Source organism: Acipenser ruthenus, chromosome 9 (assembly GCF_902713425.1).
Source record: "Acipenser ruthenus chromosome 9, fAciRut3.2 maternal haplotype, whole genome shotgun sequence".
NCBI lineage: Eukaryota > Metazoa > Chordata > Actinopteri > Acipenseriformes > Acipenseridae > Acipenser > Acipenser ruthenus.
In genome coordinates, this window is record NC_081197.1 from 1,792,682 (window position 1) to 1,813,205 (window position 20,524).

At 43.3% G+C, this 20,524-nt stretch overlaps 1 protein-coding gene across 1 annotated transcript; it reads right to left on the minus strand.

Moving 5' to 3' along the window:
• Nucleotides 1–9,660: 9,660 nt before the first annotated feature.
• Nucleotides 9,661–19,496, minus strand: LOC117405420 (APC membrane recruitment protein 2-like). The gene has a single exon (XM_034008470.3). It carries the CDS (start codon nt 19,426–19,428, stop codon nt 17,434–17,436), a length of 1,995 nt encoding a protein of 664 aa, XP_033864361.3. The 5' UTR covers nt 19,429–19,496; the 3' UTR covers nt 9,661–17,433.
• Between the last annotated feature and the right edge of the window lie 1,028 nt (nt 19,497–20,524).

Below are 20,524 nucleotides of genomic sequence, written 5' to 3' on the forward strand. Positions count from 1 at the left end.
GACCGTGTTACGCCGGATAATCTAACTGGGCAAGAATGTGTCATCTCCCACGCATTTCTCTCCATTTCTCCGTGTGAAACCGCTGACTGCTGAAACCGGGCACTGAACCTTTACCGTACACGCGATATCCGTCTCTTAGGATATAACAAACAACATCCCATGGTAAGTGAAACGTTTAGAATGCCATCATTTTAGGTCGTTGGCTATATGCAGTAAAGTTTTTTTTTTAAATACAATTTTACATCAATTAACCAAAAAGTACGGCAGTAGGTTACAATAAGCGCCTGGAATCAAGCAAACAAACTGGCCCATTTAACAATTCTAAATGAGATATATATTCAGTAATCAAACCTGCTTGGATGGCTTGATATTTGCTTACGATGTTGCCATAGTTTTCCCATGCTGCACTACATTGCACTACAGCCAGTATTTCATGTACTTACACTGCCACCTACAGGCAAAAAGAAAGAATTGTTCAGCTGTAGTTTTACATTGTGCATTGCACATTGCTTGCATTATTGCATTGTACCGGTAGATGTTGAACTCTCTTTTCATGTTTATTTCTTTTCAGAGCAGTTGCAATATTTAAGCCTGGTTTCAGCAGTGGTGTGCTGCGTGCGAGGCAGGAAGTGTCTTCTTGTCATGCGTTTGAGTGCTGCAGGAGTAGGTACCTGCACAGCAGCCACACAATAGTGTTTCTCATCACCATAGCAACCTGCACAAAGGCCTGCTTTCCACAGCCCACATGCATGTTTTATCAGTCCTTTGCATCTTTTATGTGTGGAATTTGAATTTATAAATAATGTATGACGCTGCACACTAGTTAAATAGAAGCTCTGAGTACTCTCTGCTGTGCTATATTTGAGCTTCACTGAGTTTCTGCTTGCAGCTGGGAACTGTATGTTGCTCCGTTGTGAAGCAAGCTCCTAAAGAAATAGCTATTTGTAAATTACACAGAGGATGCTGTACTTGAGGTGTGGTTCAGTGCCATATAGATGGTCCTCTCTTCAGGAATACAATCCAGGAGTCAGTGTCACAGACCACGTCTGTTTTCACTACTTCGTTTCTATTACATTTTTGTTTCAGACTTGTTTAATTGTTCTGTTTTTACAAACTACCTTTTTATCTTGGGTTTTCAACATTGTGTTGATCTCTTTTTGAATTTCGGTTGTATTACATTTTGTATTAGGCAGTTTGTAATGTAATGGTTTAATGTTTTGTGTGTGTGTGTGTGTGTGTGTGTGTGTGTGTGTGTGTGTGTGTGTGTGTGTGTGAAGCGCTTTGGGATCCTTGTACTTCTGGGTAGCGGTGTTAAATCTACTATCTCGACACATAAAGATTCACATCAGTGCCTACAATGTAAGCCACTTACTGTACTGTCCTCACAAGGCAACATCACTGGAGAGGCGCTTTTGAATTTAACAGTTCCTGATTCATCCTTAAGAATGATTCAAGTACATTTGACAATGCTATATAATAATAATAACTCATACCAAGAGCATGGAGAAAAGCAGGAGCTGCTGAAAGTGGAGTTGGTGTTCACTAGAGGGCACTCTCTCTTCACTCTGTGCCAGAGCTCAGTCAATTCCCCAGCATAGTGTTAATAAAGTGTAACAGAGTAGGGTACTGTATCGTATATTTCAAATCACATGCTGTATGAGAAATCAACTAGTCGCTGTTATAATTCCAGTACATCCTATTATCTTGTCTAGATGTGACTCTGTGTACAGAACATACAGCAAGTTGAAATACACTATGTTTCATAGTAGGTCAGGACTACAACCATGGCCGTGACTAGCTGTGAGACTTCAAAGTCCTGTCCCACGGTCGCATCTTCAATGCTGATGCTCGTGTGCAGATTCTGGTAAAGTACAAAAACCTCCTTCATTTTCTCTGTTGGCTGCTGTGTAACAGATGTGGAGGTTGAATAGTAAATACCAAGCAGTCTGATAAATACTGCAGCTATAGCTTGAAACCTCCGTCTGACCTCGGCAGAATGTCAGCTCTGGTTATAGCCCTGACTACAGTCATAGTTTTTATGCTTTCTAATACCGTAAGTTAATATGTTGTGTGTAGGGTGTCTCTTAATTACTATATTATATTACATTATTATATAAAACTCATTTTGTAATTGGATGGCCTCAGTGTAAGTACTGTAACTGACATCCTTTTTGAGGTGAAGTGTGAAGGAATATAGTCAACTGATAACAGCAGATTATGATAGCATTGGAGCCTGCAGCTTTATAATGAAATGGAACATGCACTGTACATTCAATATAATACCACAAGGCATGTAAAACTGTGTTATTCATAAACCATCAAAATGATAGCAAATGCATAGGACTGCAATACCTCTGCTCTTTGAAGTACTGCATGTCATTAAGAAACTATTACTAATTAGGAAGCAATGAACTCAAATAACTGGGAGTCATTTTTCTTCTTTAACTTTATTACTTTTTTTTCTGAATCTATCATCAGTTTCTCCAGGACAAATTTCTCCAAGCGTCTGTCCCAGAAGATCAAACACAAATCAAGTTGAATTTTGTATTATTAAATTACACTGAAAGTGCATGTTAAAGGAAACTCCTACCATGAAGACATCAGGATGAAGAAGTTAAACATTCTGAAGGCACCAAACTAATTGTCCTTGTCTAAAGAGATTCATGGCACGGCATCTGAAACAGCTGGTTCTTCAAGCTATATGTTTTCCATCATTAGGCTTACTCTCAAATTCTGAGTCTGGGCTCGAACCAGTGTGCACACACACACCAGAGCAACAGGGTGGAGTCTGGACTTGAACCAGTGTGCACACACACACCAGAGCAACAGGGTGGAGTCTGGACTTGAACCAGTGTGCACACACCTCCAGAGCAACAGGGTGGAGTCTGGACTTGAACCAGTGTGCACACACACCAGAGCAACAGGGTGGAGTCTGGACTTGAACCAGTGTGCACACACACACCAGAGCAACAGGGTGGAGTCTGGACTTGAACCAGTGTGCACACACACCTCCAGAGATGTGAAAGAGACATTCGTGCATTCGTGGTTCAGAGCTTTAACCTCGTCTCGCCTCACTGACAGGAGTCAGAATCCATAACTGCAGTGCATCACACAGCACTGCCCGTTACACTTCCTATCACCTCCGTACTGTCTCATTTTGGGCATGGTACTTGGTTTACCTCATCTGAGTTGCCCTGCTTGGTTGTTTCATTAATGTACCTACAGTATAGGGCTGAGGATCTGCCTGTCTCAAGGGCCTAACCCACAGCCCCAGTAAGGGGTACTGCTCTGGAAGTGTCACTGTGGTGCACTGCTGTGTGCTAGGCAACGAGGCCATCTGTTATGAGCATGAAGAAACCCGGCTCCAGGGTGATAGATATTTTTTCACAGCAGTTAAGACACACAAGGTCATCCGTTGTTTTAGATACTCATTTAAAAAAAAAAATTCTGTTTAAATAAAATAAGCCAAATTATACCTCCTGACCCAAAACTAATTGAGTAGTTAAACCGGCTTCAACAGCGCAGTTCATAGTGAGCAGTCCAGTAAATCTTCAACAGGACATGCTTTATCTGAAAGAAGAGATGGGCCACTGTCTCTCTGAGGTCAGATGTTTAGCTTGTGAAAGGAGTCTTTTTTTAAGGAGTGAGGTTCCACAGTAAAGATCATGATATTGTGGGTGCACAGTGCCTGCATTGCTAATGTAGGCAGGCACATAAAGGGTGGAGGAGGCACACAGTACTTTCATAAAGACCTCCCAGCTGCCCAGGCAGCCAGGCACACTGGGATCATTGATTTCTGAATTATTTAAAATACTGTACTGCATGCAGTATGCAAAATGCATTTCACTTCCGCTTGAAGTGTTCTGTAGGCTGAGCGGTGGAGGCAGGTTCCCATTGTCATGAAAAGAAGAAGATTTGCATTCACCTCGACTGCAGTATAGTTAAGAACATTACTATCCAAATTATATTTCACGTTAATAATATACCCTAAAGTCATGTATTATATCTGCAGCCCCTACCTTACCCAGACAGTGTTGTCATCTGCACCATGCCTTGCAAAAGAATCATGACCTACTTTCCTTGAATGCTAATAGGAACCCAGTTCCTGCCTAAATGTGTGCTTGCAAAATTAATTCTCCAAACCAGATCATCGGTTCTACTCTGAGCTGGAGCTGAAAGCAGAACCTGGGCCTGCCTGTTCCTGGTTCACAGATTTACTTCAAACACAGTTTGTACCTAAACTGTACAAAAGTGCATCCCGATTGGATGAGTGGTTCTATTCTGTGACCTTGACATGGAGGTCAAAGGTTTCCAACAGTCCTTGCGTGTCACCTTGTTTACCTGTGTGACTGTGACTGTCATGACTTACTTAGCTTGTGAGATGTGGAGCATGAAGGACAGGCGGGCTGATCCACAGACAGACCCAGGAAGGCACAATAATCTGAAACTGTTTTTTTATTATTCTTTTCTTATTGAACTTGTTGGAAGGTTTATTAATCTTGCTTTACTCTGTTCCCTTTAGAAAGTTTATAGACTAATAAAATAGTATTTTTTTTATTAAAATGTTCACAAAGCTTGTGATTTACAAGAATAATATTATTCGATGCATCTTGTCTGCAATGGACTGCCATTCCCAATGTAGGTCTAATATTCAGACATTTTTTGTCGGGTTTTGTTTTCATCAGCCTTTTGTGTTGTAAACTGTACTGTTCAATTAAATCAGCAAACGGGGGACTAAGTATTCAAATCTAGGACAGGTTACCTGTGCAACACAGTCTTTACTGTCAAAGCTCATTTTTTATTCAGAGCACAGTGCTGGCTGTCCTTGGGAGAATGATTGGGTTACAAATCTTGCAGCTTTATTGCGCAGAACATAACCTCTTTGGAAAGTATTCAGTAGCCGAGTAATAAATCACAACAGGACAACAGTCTTGCTGGTTTCTTTAAAAGCCAAAGCAGTGGCTGATGTCATTCCTTAATGGAAACCCTAAATAGACAGAAGCTGAGACAGCTTTGAGGAAAGAAGATTGAGCTTGAAAATTAGATAGTCTTTCTTTTTAAAAATAATATTTATCAGGAAAATCTCAAAGCGATCTAATATCCAGGTGCACGATGGCTCCCTTGATAAAGGCACGACCGCGTGGTGTGCAGGGTGAGTCATACAGGTGCACGATGGCTCCCTTGGTAAAGGCATGACCGCGTGGTATGCAGGGTGAGTCATACAGATGCACGATGGCTCCCTTGGTAAAGGCATGACCGCGTGGTGTGCAGGGTGAGTCATACAGATGCACGATGCCTCCCTTGGTAAAGGCAGGACCACGTGGTATGCAGGGTGAGTCATATAGGTGCACGATGGCTCCCTTGGTAAAGGCATGACCGCGTGGTGTGCAGGGTGAGTCATACAGATGCACGATGCCTCCCTTGGTAAAGGCAGGACCACGTGGTATGCAGGGTGAGTCATATAGGTGCACGATGGCTCCCTTGGTAAAGGCACGACCGTGTGGTGTGCAGGGTGAGTCATACAGGTGCACGATGGCTCCCTTGGTAAAAGGCATGACCGCGTGGTGTGCAGGGTGAGTCATACAGTCGGGGAGCGCAGATTCACGTCCTGGCTGTGGAAAGCTGCCAGTCTTTACTAGGGATTCCAGGGAGCAAGCATTGGTTCTGGTGCTCCTGCAGTTTAGGGAGGCTGTTTCATCTCATCGCACTACAGTGGACCTTACTGGTCAGGTGCCCTGTGGGCCTGCAGGGCTGGCCTTTGCCCTCCAGAGGCTGGTGGCTTGGCGGCATCCACTCTCAAGTTCCTGGGTGGAAGATGCCCACTGACCTTCAGCTCTCTGTTGTGGGGAATTGATGCAGTGAGGGAATTTCAAATTCTAAGTATGTACTTTATGCACACAGAACTTTATTAATACAAGTTTTTGAGGTAGCAGCGGCCATGTTATGTTCTTATGTATAATCATGTTAGTTCTCACAGCTATTTACTCTAAATCATTTTTTTCCGAAAGTTATTTTCTTTAGAATTGTAATAAATGTTTAATCCTTTCAGAAGAAAATAATTCCACGAAATACAATTTGGAGTGAATGTGTTAGAGAGCCAGCTGGGAAGGGTACAAGCGAACAGCGCTATGGTGACGCACTTTGGCTTTTCCAGCTGAAACACTAAACCCCCATGGGGGGTCATGGTGTGAAGGCTGGGTAGGCCTGCTGCTTGGGCATTTGGAAGAGAGAGCCCTGTCGGTTCATTCAGATTCATCACATAACCAAGTGTAGCTGGTAATAGTGCAGGAGTCCCCCGTGAAGACTTGTTTATGAAATGCCACAGGGCAGGGGTTGGCAGTCGTAATAACAAGGTGGACTACAGTAAAGTCCTTCCACTACATGACTGGACTATGTGAAGAACATCTTGCCAGGTAGATGGAGTGTGAATTTGAATCAGCCATACTTTTACAGACAGGATCCGGTCTGACAGCCTTTTGATGCAGAAGATAAACACACTGAGCCGCCACCATAGACTGTGGATGAATATTTTGTTTGGCTTGTTGTAAAAATGAGAAACAGTAACGTCACGTGTCACAGACTCTCAGCGCCTGTGACTGCCACTGTTTTAAAACTTGCTCGGTGCCGAATGTCTTTCAGAGCAGCAGAGTCTGGAACCGGCTAACCTTACCCAGCTGCCTGTCCTGCTGACAACTAACGGAAAACACATCAACGTTGAGGAGACTATGCTGAAAGCACACTTCCTCTGAAGTAGGTTTTTTGGACCATCAACAAATTTGTGGCTAGCCATAAAGTTACTATCAGTAGTTGTGCAGTAGGCATGATGTTTGCATGATTGCACTGCAGAATTCCCTTTCTTTTAATAATTGCCAATCAGTTGTCCAAAGTACTGCCAGCGATGTGACTGTCGACACCGATCTCCTGTAGGGGGCGTACTCCTTGTAAAGCGCACAGCTTAAAGACAGAGGGGACCCACACAAAGAGATTTCCACTTGACTGAAACTCCGTCCAGTTACATGTGATTAATCAGACAGGCTTGATAAGTCGGTATAAGAAAATATCCCCTTTGTGTCTGTAGACTTCCTCCCTGCCCTTAACAAGCAGTGTCCTTTCTTGGGTTGTCAATTTAGCAAAATTTTGATGAATTCTGGGGTTCTATTGTTTTAATTGTGTTAACCCTTATCTTAGCTCTTTGTGTAAACATATGACATCAGAAATCACGTTGGAACCTCATGGAGCTCCTTGGTCCCAGTCTGAGGTAGTGTGTATATGTATGTATGTATCTATATATATATATATATATATATATGTAAATAAAAATGTGTCCTGTTCTCATGTATACCCAATAGAGGAGTTTATCCTTAGCTCAACAAAAAATTATTCAGGACTGAAAGGGTTGCAGTATCCTAGTAAGACTCAGCTTTGGGTTCTATTGAGAGACAAGAGGTAAGCTCTAAATCATGGGTCCAAATAGTAGGACAGGCTTTTTAATCCAGGAATGCTGCCACTAACACATCCTGTATGGAACTCCTGAAATTCAACATCATGTAAACCAGTGGAGCACAACTCCAACCCTTGAGGTTAATTCCAGCACAGGTCTTCATTCCAAACAGGTTCAAAATTGAACCTGCTGAGGGTCCAGAACCAATTTAAGACCTGATTGGAACAAAACCCTAGAATGGATCTTCAGGGCCAGAGTGCACCACTGATGGAAAGTGTTCTGGGAAAAAGTAGTGTGATAGGATTCTTATTGTCCTGCACCCTGTCCTGGTCTGTACAACGACCTTGTTGACTAATGTTACTAAAACGATGAGGACTGTGCTGTAGTTACCTAGATCATTTGTAAAGGATCCCCCCCTAGAGGCTGATGAGTTAATAATACTGACATCTGCATAAGACCCGCACTGACCTCTCCAGCACAGAGCACGCTACAGGATGTTTACATGTCATGTGACGCACTCACTGAGATGTACTGTGACACACTCCTTCTATCAGACTAAGCACTAGCACAGTACAATGTATTATTGTGTTATTTTGCATCCCCATGAGTTTAATTAACTGTGCAAACAGCTGTTCATTAACGGTGACTCAGAGAGACCGGAGATAATTCTCCCAGCTCATATTCCAAATCTATTCCAGCATACAGTCTAGGTTCAAACCACAGTGACATAGCTCAGCTGCCAATGGAAGTGAATGTGACCCATTTCAAACACGGTCCCAGTGGCAGATGGAAACACATCACATATGCTGAGGCACCTGATGCCTGTTGTCTTTATGGACGTATGCGAGAGAGAGTGGAGAGAACCATTTGACTTTCATAGCATGGATCAGGGCTGTCCAATCCCAGTCCTGGAGGGCCACTCCACTACAGGGATAACAATGACATCATGAAATTCTGAATGGAGGCTTAACTGGTTCAATTAAACAATTTAGAACAGGGTTGGAACAAAGACCAGGACTGGAAGACCCACCTTTGGCCTCCCCTGGGATGTATAATCAAATACTAGTGACCCTCCTAACCCCCTTTTTCCCTAAATGTTTTCTATGGTAATAAAATGCAATAGAAACTGGAATAATGCTTTAATCCCCTCTATGACTCTTGACCCAACGAGAGACAGAGTGGTTTCCAGATTGAGCTGAATTCAATAGAGTGCAGCTGGGCATCACCACAGTCAGGGCTTCACTTTCAACAATGTGATTAATTCTGCATCCAGGATTTGACTGGCTGTGGTATAGCGCTATAGCCAGCTTTGGGGGGGGGGGGGGGGGGGGGGGGCTCCAACAAGGCTCATCTCAAGATTAAATCCTGATCCTAGTCATCAGGGGGTTTGGGCTTAGTTTGGAAAGCAATTGCTTTTATTGCAGCTTTTCATGTTGGTTCATCAGTCTAGCAGGAGATGGCTTTACTTGCACAAGTGACAATATTGACATGATGGCTAGCAATAACAGGCTCTGTGAAAAATGTACAGTATATCTTCTTTCTGATATTTGGGTTATAAATTCACACTTTTGCTTTTAGAAAATGGTGCATTTTGATCACAGAACCCACTCAGTGCAAACTAAAAATGCAAAGTTACAGTAGCTTCACCTCAATGGCTGATCGCCTGTCCCGGTTTCACCCCGATAGCAAGGTGACGACCTTGGTGGTCTTGTTGATATAGAGGAGGTCATGTGTCTTATAGAAGAACCATTAGCTGTTGTTAGCGGGTTCGAAATCCGTTCACAAACGTATTGATGTGTAACTGCTATTAACTGCCCTTGAAACCAATCAGTAAAAACAAACTAGGAATGCACCAATGGGTAATGCTTATGCAGTCTGCCTTTTACTGCTAATGGGAATACTGGCTTATATTGTGCTGTTAGTTTTGATACGGTACATTAAAAAACAATACACTGTATACAACTGCCACTCAGTCAAAGCATATATGTATGGTAACACTTTACATGAAGTGCCTCAAATTATTGTGTATTTACACAGTAGTTACTTGTTAAATACATGTGTAATTACACACAGGTACAATGTTATTATGTATAGTTACAATGTACTTCATGTGTACATCTTTTTGCACACTATAACCCTAACCTAACCCCTTTAAATCCTAACCCGAACCTTTACAAATGACAAATAACTAGTAGATAAACGAGACACTTACACATAGCAACAACCAGAAGACATTTTTATTAGTCACATTAAGCATTACACTGAAAAGGAACAATGCATGTGTGCAGTTTGAGACCTCCAGCGCAGCACGCCTCAGTCCTTTACATTCGTTAGCATGGTGACTCACGAGTTTCAACATGCAGTAGAGCTGATCACACAAAGCAATGGAATAAATTACAAATAAAATACTTTGTTTCTTTTTTCATAAAAATCACATTACAGGAAAAAAATTTACACAATGATACTGTAGACAGTGATTAGAGTTTGATTTTGTGGCAGTAACAGAGCTACCCTATTGCTATCCATTCCAGTGTGAAGTGAGTGTCAGATCCATTTGGAGTTACAATACAAACGTGATGCATTAATCATGCTTTGTTTCTTGTGGCCAGGATACACAGATGGCTTGTCCACATGTGGATGTAAATATGGTGGTTACAACCATGTCTGTCCTGAAGAAGGTGGTACTGTGCAGCTTTGATACTCGGTATGATGCCTAACGCCACCTGGTGGTCAAAAAGTGTAACTGTCCTATTATTTTAAAAGACTTTTCTTAAAAGACTTTAAGACTTTAATCAGACTTTTCAGCATGTGTCAATTAAAATTAATACATACAGCAAATTGAGGATTGCCTAGTGGATAGAGACAAGACTGTTTCAACCCACAACAGCCATCTTCAGTTCACAGACACAGTACATTATCACTAGTCAATAGTACCCATTCAGCTTGTAGCTAAGGTTTTATTTGACTATTTTAGTTGGCATCTCCAGTAAAGGAACTCTAGGATAACATGGTATTCATGTATTTAGTTCTGTATTTAGTTCTTTTTTTATTTCTCATTGTAACGCCCCTCCTCACCCCACTCCCCATACGTATACTGACCCCTCGGTGTAATTGGATTTGGAACAGATGGCACAGTCTGTCTATACAACTTCATGAATCTTAGTTCAGCTACGAGTGCAAGTATGGGATTTCTCCAGTTCAGCTCAGCTGGGGCCAACTCCCATCCACATCATAAAGGAAGAGGACTGCCAAGCCATAGACAAGGACAAGAAACACATTCTCACAGCACCAGACTACGTGTTTGTCAATTTAATAACGACAAGCAAATGTTGTAAACTTTGCCTGCTTAAAATTCACTGCACAAACTGCATACTGGTTGACCTAACTGGGAACTGGAACACACGTTTACGTTTAAGCGCTTTGTGATGGTGGTCCACTATGAAAGGCGCTATATAAAATAAAGATTGATTGATTGAGATTTGTTGGTATCTTACTGGTGGTCCAGCTGCTAATGCATTAACGTCTAACCTAGACTGTTTGTGTAAGAATGCATCCCTTATTAATGTTTCTCAAAGTAAAAGCAGGGCAAAGTGTAATAAAGCACAGCAAATGCATGGTAAAGCATATGAATAAACAAGGCAAACCAGGACTGTTGTATTTTTATCAGTGATGTAAAAATGACTCGAATTGCAAGAAACTGGCCCCACTGTTGTCACTCCTTGACTGTGACGTCTCTCTGGTTTGGTCCACTCTGCAGGTTTTCTGAGCTGTCAATGTCAGCCTCATTTCTCTTCTGGCCATAAACAGCACACAGATTTGAGCAGCAGAGGTTCAAACTGAACACACAGCAGCTAATTGCCTTGTATAATTCAAGCACTGCCCAAGGCAGACCAAACCTGCCCCTTTTTATTCTGTCTGTCGGAGCCCACGAGATGTGATTGGCTGACCTACTGAGGTAACCATGGAAACCTAAGATGTGAATCACATGACACTCGGGGCTCACATTCAGATTGAGCTGCACAGAGTGTTCAGTTACACTGTACATTGATTATAATCTACTTCTGAAGTTGGGCCTGCATGCTAACTCACATTTTTAAGGAGCACACATTTGATACCACTGTGGAATTGCTTTGTTATTTCCATTAAAGAGATATTGTTCCTCTGTCTACTGGCATTGTGCAAGTGTGGTGTCTGGCTGAAGCAACTGAAAGGAATACAACTACTCATGTATTCATACCTCAAAGTTGTCTTATTATAAAATAAATAAATAATATGTTTTAAAGGCAAAAAGAAAGCACTTAACTTGACAGTAGTCTGTGCTACACCTGCCTGTTCAGAGCGCCCTCCATCTCTCATTGCTTCTCTCTACATGAATGATTAACCATGACCGCCTGCCCGTCTGCTGTCCCAGATACCTCTACCATCTATTCCTGGTCCTGTCCCATTCGCCGTTTCCTCCGCTCTCCCTCCCTCCCTCCACTGCACTAATGCACTGACCTTGCATTTTGGAGAGCCTGGAAACACAGTATTAGATGCCACACATCTTCCCTCTTGAACAGTTCTCTCTGTCCTTTGCATTGCTTGCACAGCTATTGTGCATCTCTCCACACATGACCTCACATGCCCTTTTGTGATCCAAAAACAGCTCTTATAAAAGTTTCCCACAGTAAAAGCACAGCACAGTGAAAGCATGGTAAAGCCTTGTAAAGCATATTTAAAAACAAAGCATGGTAAACTAACCCTTACAAGTTTCCCATAGAAAAAGCATTGCAAAGTGTAATAAAGCACAGTGGAAGCATGGTGAATCACAGGTAAGCATTGTAAAGCACAGAGAGGTATGGTAAAGCATATTGAAAAACAAAGCATGGTAAACTAACCCTTATAAAAGTTTCCCATAGAAAAAGCATTGCAAAGTGTAATAAAGCACAGTGAAAGCATGGTGAATCACAGGTAAGCATTGTAAAGCACAGAGAGGTATGGTAAAGCATATTGAAAAACAAAGCATGGTAAACTAACCCTTATAAAAGTTTCCCTTAGTAAAAGCGTTGCAAAGTGTAATAAAGCACAGTGAAAGTAAAGCATAGGTAAGCATTGTAAAGCACAGAGGTATGGTAAAGCAGATTAATAACCATGGTAATTGATGATAAATGCATCGTATACCCATGGGAAAGCATGGCAGAAATTACAGTGCTAATTGAATGTGGTGACCTTTTCTAAGAGTGAGAAGACTGCCTTGTTGTGGGTCTCCTCCCCTTATTGTATTAGAGTCTAGTCTTCATGCAATAGCAAGAGGACGACACTGATTCTGCACACATATTCCATACTGTCTGTTCACACATTCCTTTCCCTCTCTTCCACACTGCATCCAGCGAGCCCTCCGTCTCACCATTGTTTTCTATTGGCATAAGCTACTGATATTCTCTCAGCAACATTTATTGAAGGTTTTTTTTATTTTAAAATATCAAGAAATAAACCACTCATAAAAAGAACAACGACCATAAAACCTGAATGGAAAGTAATCCAGAGTCACCCCCACCCTCCAATTATAATTAGCATTCTCTTCAGGGTCGTGACCTTTCTAGACCTCAATTTATAATTCCGTCCTTCAGAACCTCAGGACACCTCACTTACACTGGCGTTCCTATGCTGTCCCCTGAACCCACACAGAGCCACTCAGTGTTATCTAACAGAATCCATAACAGCAGGCTGGAATACAAACAGCACAAGACCAGCAGCTTGCTGGCAGCTCTCCTCTCTCAAGAAGGGTGACGTGCTGCTAAAGCACAAGGTTATTATTTTTCTTTCGAACAGCGTTTGTGGAGGATATTGCCAGCAGCCCTTCTGGGGGAGAGACAGCAGAGTGCACATGGCACTGGGAGAGCTGGTGACACGTGACTCCCTCTCCCTCTCAGGAGAGATTCAGAGCACTGCTTGTGAATATTGTATAGCATCTGTAGAGTGTTCAGCCATTCGTGACATTGATAAGCAATATTCCACACAACAGCAGCGTTACAGGAGACTTAGCTCCTGAACAAAACAGGTTTGAAAGGAGGTATAACTGCAGGTTTAAATGATTTAAGGCCGCTGCGTTCTTCCCAGTTCTGCACGTTTAGTACAAGGAGACAATGCACATAAAGAACAGCTCCCCCTGATTCTTTCAGGAAGCCCATCACATTGTAACAAAGCATTGAAAACACTACAGCCTTTCAGAAACGAAGCTCAGGGCTCAAGTCAGCAGCTCTGCTGTGGGGAGTGAATGCAGGGCAATGTGTGGAAGAGAAGGGAAAAGCAGGGGAATGTATAATTGAAAGTGCAACCCGCAGCTCAGAACGATATACAGGAGCCCCGGTGGTAGAAAGGTTTGTGAAGCATAACGAAGCAGCAGTTAACTTTGAAACCCTTTTTTTTTTGTATCATGCAGAGTGTTTTATTATTCTTAAACACAGTATATCTGGGTCAGCAGCAGAAACATGTTTACCGTTAACCCCGCTTCTCTTCACAGCTACAGCACACTGGTCTTTGCTGCCTTGAGAGCGCCATGGCAAGTGCTGAGTCAGGGGAGGCGGTGTGAACAGGAAACACAGCTTCGTGTTTCATTTTATTTTACAGGTGCTCTGATATTGAAACTCAGGGTGCTTTATTCTCAAAGGCCTGTGTCTGAAACTCACTGGAACATTTGCATGAGACCACCGCCCCAGCGGGCCTGCTGAGCACGGCTTTGTTGGTCTTGTTGTAATTACTCTAAAATCACTGTTTAATGTATTACTACTCATGGCTGGTAATCATCCTCTTTATCCCCTTGCCCTGCTTTGAGCTATTAGCAACAGCTGCTTACACTGGCTCCAACCCCTTCCTCCATACACACACACACACACACACACACACACACACAAACACACACACACACACACACAGACACACACACACTCACAAACACACACATGCGCAGACACACTCACACACACACAGACACACACACGCGCAGACACACACACACACACACACTCACAGACACACACATGCGCAGACACACTCACACCCACACACACACACACACAGCAAAGGTCACTGGTTCACAGAAGTCCTGTTTCCTCAAGGCAGTTAGCTTCCTTAATGATGGGGAAGTACAGGTAGTTCCATCTTGTACTCAGAACTAAAGAGGAGAACATTCTACACCTAGAGTTCTAGAGGCTTAGCACCGTTCCATTCTCAGCCATTAGATTTGGTTCCCACAGCCCCCTAGCGGGCTAACAAACTGCAAACATCTACCTTAAACTAGTTTGAACATTCAGTACACCAGGTGTTCCTGTGTTTTATGAGTAGATGCTGCACCGAATTTGAAAAGAACAGCCTTGATGAAACACTCCGACAGCTTTCACTATAATTATCATTTCAGTCAAAAACATCTCTTCATTATCTTTAGGGACTTTCTGTAAATCGACGTAGACCAATTAAAGATTGAGAATATTTTTGGAAGTACAAATTGAATGTAAAAAAAACAAAAAAGGAAATGCATAACCACTGAGGGGAATTCCACAAATGACCCCTAAAGCATCATTCACGCTTTTAGCATCATTCACACTTTTTTTCTGGAAAGAGGTAAAAAATCCTGTTCCCCTTACAAAGCTAGAAAGAAAGTGTTATCGTTGCTAGAAGTGTTAGGAGCCCTTGAATTCAATTCCTGAGTGCGGTTCATTTCTAGTTTTGGAAACACCAATGGATGCTTTCCTCCTTTCTGAAAGAAATAGGTGCTAATGACACTTCGGTTGTTTTGCACATTTTGTCATCAATCATAAATGATAATTTTGGAAAATTTTAATAAAAATAATTGGAACAGAACAATAAAGCAGTGTTCTTGTGATTAGGTGGCTCCCCCTCAATTATAAGACAAGAGAAAACCTAATGAAGGGCACAGCGTTTCCCGGGGGGTGCATCAGCTGGGGAGATGATAAGGACTGAGACTACCTGGGGAAAAGTCTTAGAGTATTCTGCCTCTAATAGGAATCTAACGAGGCTTACATTTCCATTACAGTGGGTTGAGTTAGGAGAGAATCACATTAAAAAAAGGCTTATCATTTTTATTTCACAAAGGGATTTTTATAACGAAATAAAGTAATTCCATATGTGTGTAATGTATCTTTTATTTTACATTGAGCGGTTTTTAACACAGCTCTTTTGCTAATACAGCCGCATGCGATGTCTTTGATTGAATAGCGCCTTGAAATATGGCACTAATGCCATACAGGCACACAAAGCACTGGGCTATGTAACGCCTTTTACACAATGAGAAGCTGAGAAGAAAAGAGACTTAAAAGAAGGCTGCAAGTTTCCCTTTCTCAGCTATACTACAAACTACAAACAAAACATATCTCTGTAAACCACTTCCGTACGGATATGAAAATATATAAATATACTGTATATATTTCTGTGTACCATGGGATATTAAAATGTACAATACATCTGCCGGTATTATCAGCAGCCTTTGAAAGTATTACAAGTCAAAAGTACAGCAAATCCATTTTCTATACACCTGTATTGAAAGAGCAGAAGCTGCTTTTTAAATGAGTGACTGTAAAAGATTAAGCACGGACACAGGTGGCCTCACACAGTGTGTGTGTGTTCTAAAGCTAAGGTCTAGTAAACACAAACTAGTGGAAAGGGGAAAGATGCACACCGAACGATTCTAGATGCAAACGTGATTCTAGATCTCTCCCTACAGCTAGTGTGGTATCAAATAAGACTTTCGAGTCAAACCTTTGCCTAAGGGATATGTTAGTAGTGTGCACAACAACTAAGCATTACAAGCAACACATAGTGTTAAAGTCAAACACCTTCTCTCATCTCTTTTGTCGCATTTGCAAAGTCCAAGAGGCTGTCTTACCATTAGCTTAGCTGGCACAGGATTTAAGCAACAGATGAAATACTCCCAAAGCACAAGGCATGAAGGATATACCAATCCTGGGAGCCTGGAAAAAAAACCCAATGAGGGTGTTTAATGGCTGTATGCAGTCTGCTATACACATTCAGTGGCAGGTATAATACTGTGGTTCTGCACATTTCCTGATAGTTTACAGCGCGTGAGCCGAGTGCTTTGCACAGTAATCCCCTGGTTTTTGAAAGAATCCAGTAGAAACGAGCTCCGCTGTGGGGTTTCGTCCACGGAGAAAACCAGGAATGTCTACAAAAAGGGTGTAACAAAGATTAAAAAGTATCCTAGCGAATGCCGTTTCATATTAGGAGGATTTGAACGTGTCTTTATGTGGGTAATGTTCTCTGATCCCGGTTCTATAATCTCTGTTGAGCAGATGTTTATGTTGAGAGTCTGTAGTCCTTGCCTGTTTTTGAACCTCCAAGCATAGTGTACAGGAGCTACTTCCACTTTATACATCCAAAAAGAAGGCTTCTCTTTTGTCATGTAGTTTTAAAAGACAGAAATCCCACAGAAGCAACATTATACTTTTTTACCATTATTTTTTTTGGGGGGATTCCCTGATGTTCCATTGAAATCATAAACTATCTGAACGATCCCATCCGGATATCCTTTGAAATGTTAGTCTCCAAAAATGTTCAACTTTGATTGTATTTTCCTTTGCCAGCAACGACCGGAGCAGTTAATGAACGGCACGTGCAGTAACTTTTTTTTTTTTCGTAATTCTTGGCACTTTTTTTGCTGTGGTTCTTCCTGTTATTTTGCATTGTGTAAAGGCATATGGGGAATCAAAGGAGACATCATTCCTGATAGAAAGTTCACTGGCACAACATCATATTTTGCGGTCTACTTTAAGCTTGAAAAGAGAAAAATATATATTTTTTTGTCTTGCAAGAAACTGAAGCAAATGAAGTAAAAAATATTTTTTATTTATACCATAACAGGATTTTGGAGTAGAGCTCTGAACATCTCTTTTGTATTCTGCCTTTGATGATGTATGCCTTTTCACATTACATCTACAAACTGTTCTCCATTGATATCGGCCCTTTCAACACAGAGCAAGCTACTTTTTAAAGTGGTCCTGGTAGGCGAGGTGCTTCCCTGCAGAGCCTCCCAGAGTCTTGTTGCCGGTCCTCCTCACAATCACCCTGGGGACGGGGATCTTTGTTCTGGGCGGCTCGGGCTTTGCTGGCGGCTGCTGCGCGGTTGGCGTGAGGCTGGGGACCAGCGCCCCATGGCTGGCGGAGTGGGAAGGGATCTGTTTGATGCTGATGGGGATCTTCGAGTCCCTGGGGAGGCTGGCGCTGCCCTTGAGTGAGCGGAAGGTGGTCTCGGAGGAGGAGGAGGAGGAGGGGGCCAGCTTAGGCTCGGACGTGGACATGGGGGACGTCTCTTCATCTGAAGAGACCACGCCGGCAAGGCTCTCATCCGGGTCCACGTAGAGGTCGTAGAGTGCGTCTCCACTGCAGCTGTCCCGAGGGATGCTCTCCTTGGGCGCGAAGCTGCTGCTGCCACTCTCCTCCTCCTGGCCCGGGGTAGTGGAATCCCAGTATCCCTCATCGCTGTTGGGGACGCTCTCCTGGTGGTCCTTCTCTCTGCTTTCCTCCCCTCCTTTGTTGCTCCTGACTCCCCTGCTGGTGCCGCTTACAGGAATCTTGCTGAGTCCCAGGATCTTGCCCAGAGGGGCTGTCTCTTTCAGCACCTTCTCTTCAACGGCCTTCGTTGAGGTCTCCTGGACAGCCTCCTCTTTTGGCTGGCTCTGGAGTTCCTCAGTCTGGGGCAGCATATCCCAGAACCCCTGCAGATCGGTCTCGTCTACTTCATCAGGGCTGGCCATCTCCTCCCCACCCCCTTGGTAGGCTACCACGCTACCGCTCTGGTTCTTTTTGGGAAAGACCCTCATCTTCCCCAGCGTCGGTGGGTGCTTCTCCACACTCCCTCCAGCATTCCCATTCCCATTCCCGTTCCTGTTCCCGTTGCCCACTTCTTCCTCGTGGTCGGCGATGATATCCCCGCAGCCAGTCAGTGAGTCGAAGCTCTTGAGGGACGTCACGTCCGCGAACATGGAGCAGATGCGGTCGATGGATTGCTCCGAGGGCGGGTCGGCAGCAGACGGTTCGGGGGGGGTGATGGTGGTGGTGGGAATACCAAAAGAGAGAGGCGCGCTTTCCGGGGAGCTGCTGCTGCTGCATTCAGGCTCAGGGGGTTGGGTCGCCCCTGAGATTTCGGCTGCCATGGTATCCCCAGGGCCCTCTTCCTTGGTGACACCCATTTCCCCTTGGCTCTGGCCCTCATTATGCTCAGCAGCAGCTTCCTCCTGCTTGTTTACATGGTTATATAACTCAGGGAGAGGGCTTGCACAATCCGCTGCTGCTGCTGCTGCTTCAGGCTCCTCTAACACTGAAGCTTTCGGCTCTTCAGAGGGTCCCACAACTGGCAATTCCTGTGCAGCCTGCTCTGTGCTGAGCTCAGGCTCTGACTGGGGCAACTGCCGAACCTCTTCCTTGATAAACTCCAAGCTGGCATTGAGGGAGGCTGGCTGAATGACCCCTGGCTGAGCGTCCGATGCCTCCCCTCCTTTCTCCTCTTTGAAGTTCTTCTCCTTTTTGTGCCAGCGCATGCTGCTAAAGAGCCCCTTCAGCCCTTTCTTTTGTCTGTTGCCAGCCCTGGGCTCAGAGTTCTCCCCTCGGCCGTTCTTCTTGAGGACGGAGAAGAAGCTGAGCGACTTGGTCACGGATCCGCTGGCTGTCACTGCCAGGCTGCCGTCCGTCTTTGCGAACAAAGCAGCGTTCAGCTGCTCGCTGCTGGAGCAGTCCTCCTTCTTGCTGCCTTCTAACACAACCTCGGCTAACCCATCGTGGGTCTTGCTCCTTGCGAGCCTCGTTTGCCCAGAGCTCTTCCCCTCCCCTTTGCTCTTCACCCCAAAGATGCTGGGGATGGCACTGCCCGATTTCCTCTTCCCAAACAGTTTGAAAGCAGCTTTGTTAATCTTTCCAGAGGGCTGCTGCTGCTGCTGCTCGGAGAGAGGAGGCTCGCTGCACTCACAATGCGAGTCCATGTCTGCTGTGTGTTTTGCTGCTCCTGTCTGTTTTCTTCCTGCAGACCCCCGCAGATGCTGATGTTCTCACTGGCAGCCTCGCTGCTGCTCTAGCTAGTCTCCATGACAACCAAGGGGGTTAAGCAGCTTTCGTCAGCCGTGGACTGGAGCCAGGCTCCTGTCATCCATGATAGAAAGATTTTTTTTCTTTCTGTTAACCAGTGCAGCACAGAGCAGATTTTCTCACAGTGTGTTCTGTAATCCCTATCACACAATCAAACAAACAGGCATCTTAACAATAAGAAAAAGAAGAATAACATCATGCATTGTACATTTCTTTCATTTATCAGCATTTCATTTGAATGGGTAAAGACATGTAAAAATAAATATCTTTATTTCTTACATAAAAACAGAGGACAATTTCCAATTTAATTTGCATTATTGTTGAAATATTATACATTAGCATTATATACGTTTTAATCTAAATGCACATTGCTGAATATACAGACACACTGTGTATAGAGTACACCAGGGGTGCACAATGCTGGTCTGTGCATTCTGTGCATTCAATTAATTAATTGAAATCATATTTTATCTCCTTCCAGATCGTCATCACTTAATTATTTAATGATGTCTATAAAACACAGAGGACTCCAGACCTCAAGGACTTGTGCTGTTGTTCACATTTTATACAAAGAAAAAGTGAGAGAAAATGGAATTGCATGCATAGTAAAGCACAGGACTGAGAAATGCAACAATTAACAAAATACAGAAAGCTTGTTATTTATCCATTTTGTCTTTAAAGTACTTATTTAAACACACCCCAGGGATCCCTGAAATGACATCCCGTGAGCACCCATGCAAAGCTTTGCCAGCGTGCCAGCAGTTCCTATAGGCTTGATAATATGTTTTATAAAATGTTTTGACCGCTTGAAACACCCATTTATGAAATGAATTACTGAGCAGAACCCTTTTAACATGTGATTGAATACAAGTTGCTGTCAAAGCATGTTAAACACTTTAAAATAAGTGTCTGTAATTGAAACATCATTCTATATAAACACATGATTGATTTACTATTGAATTGAAATGAAGTCAAGCCATAACTCTGACCTAA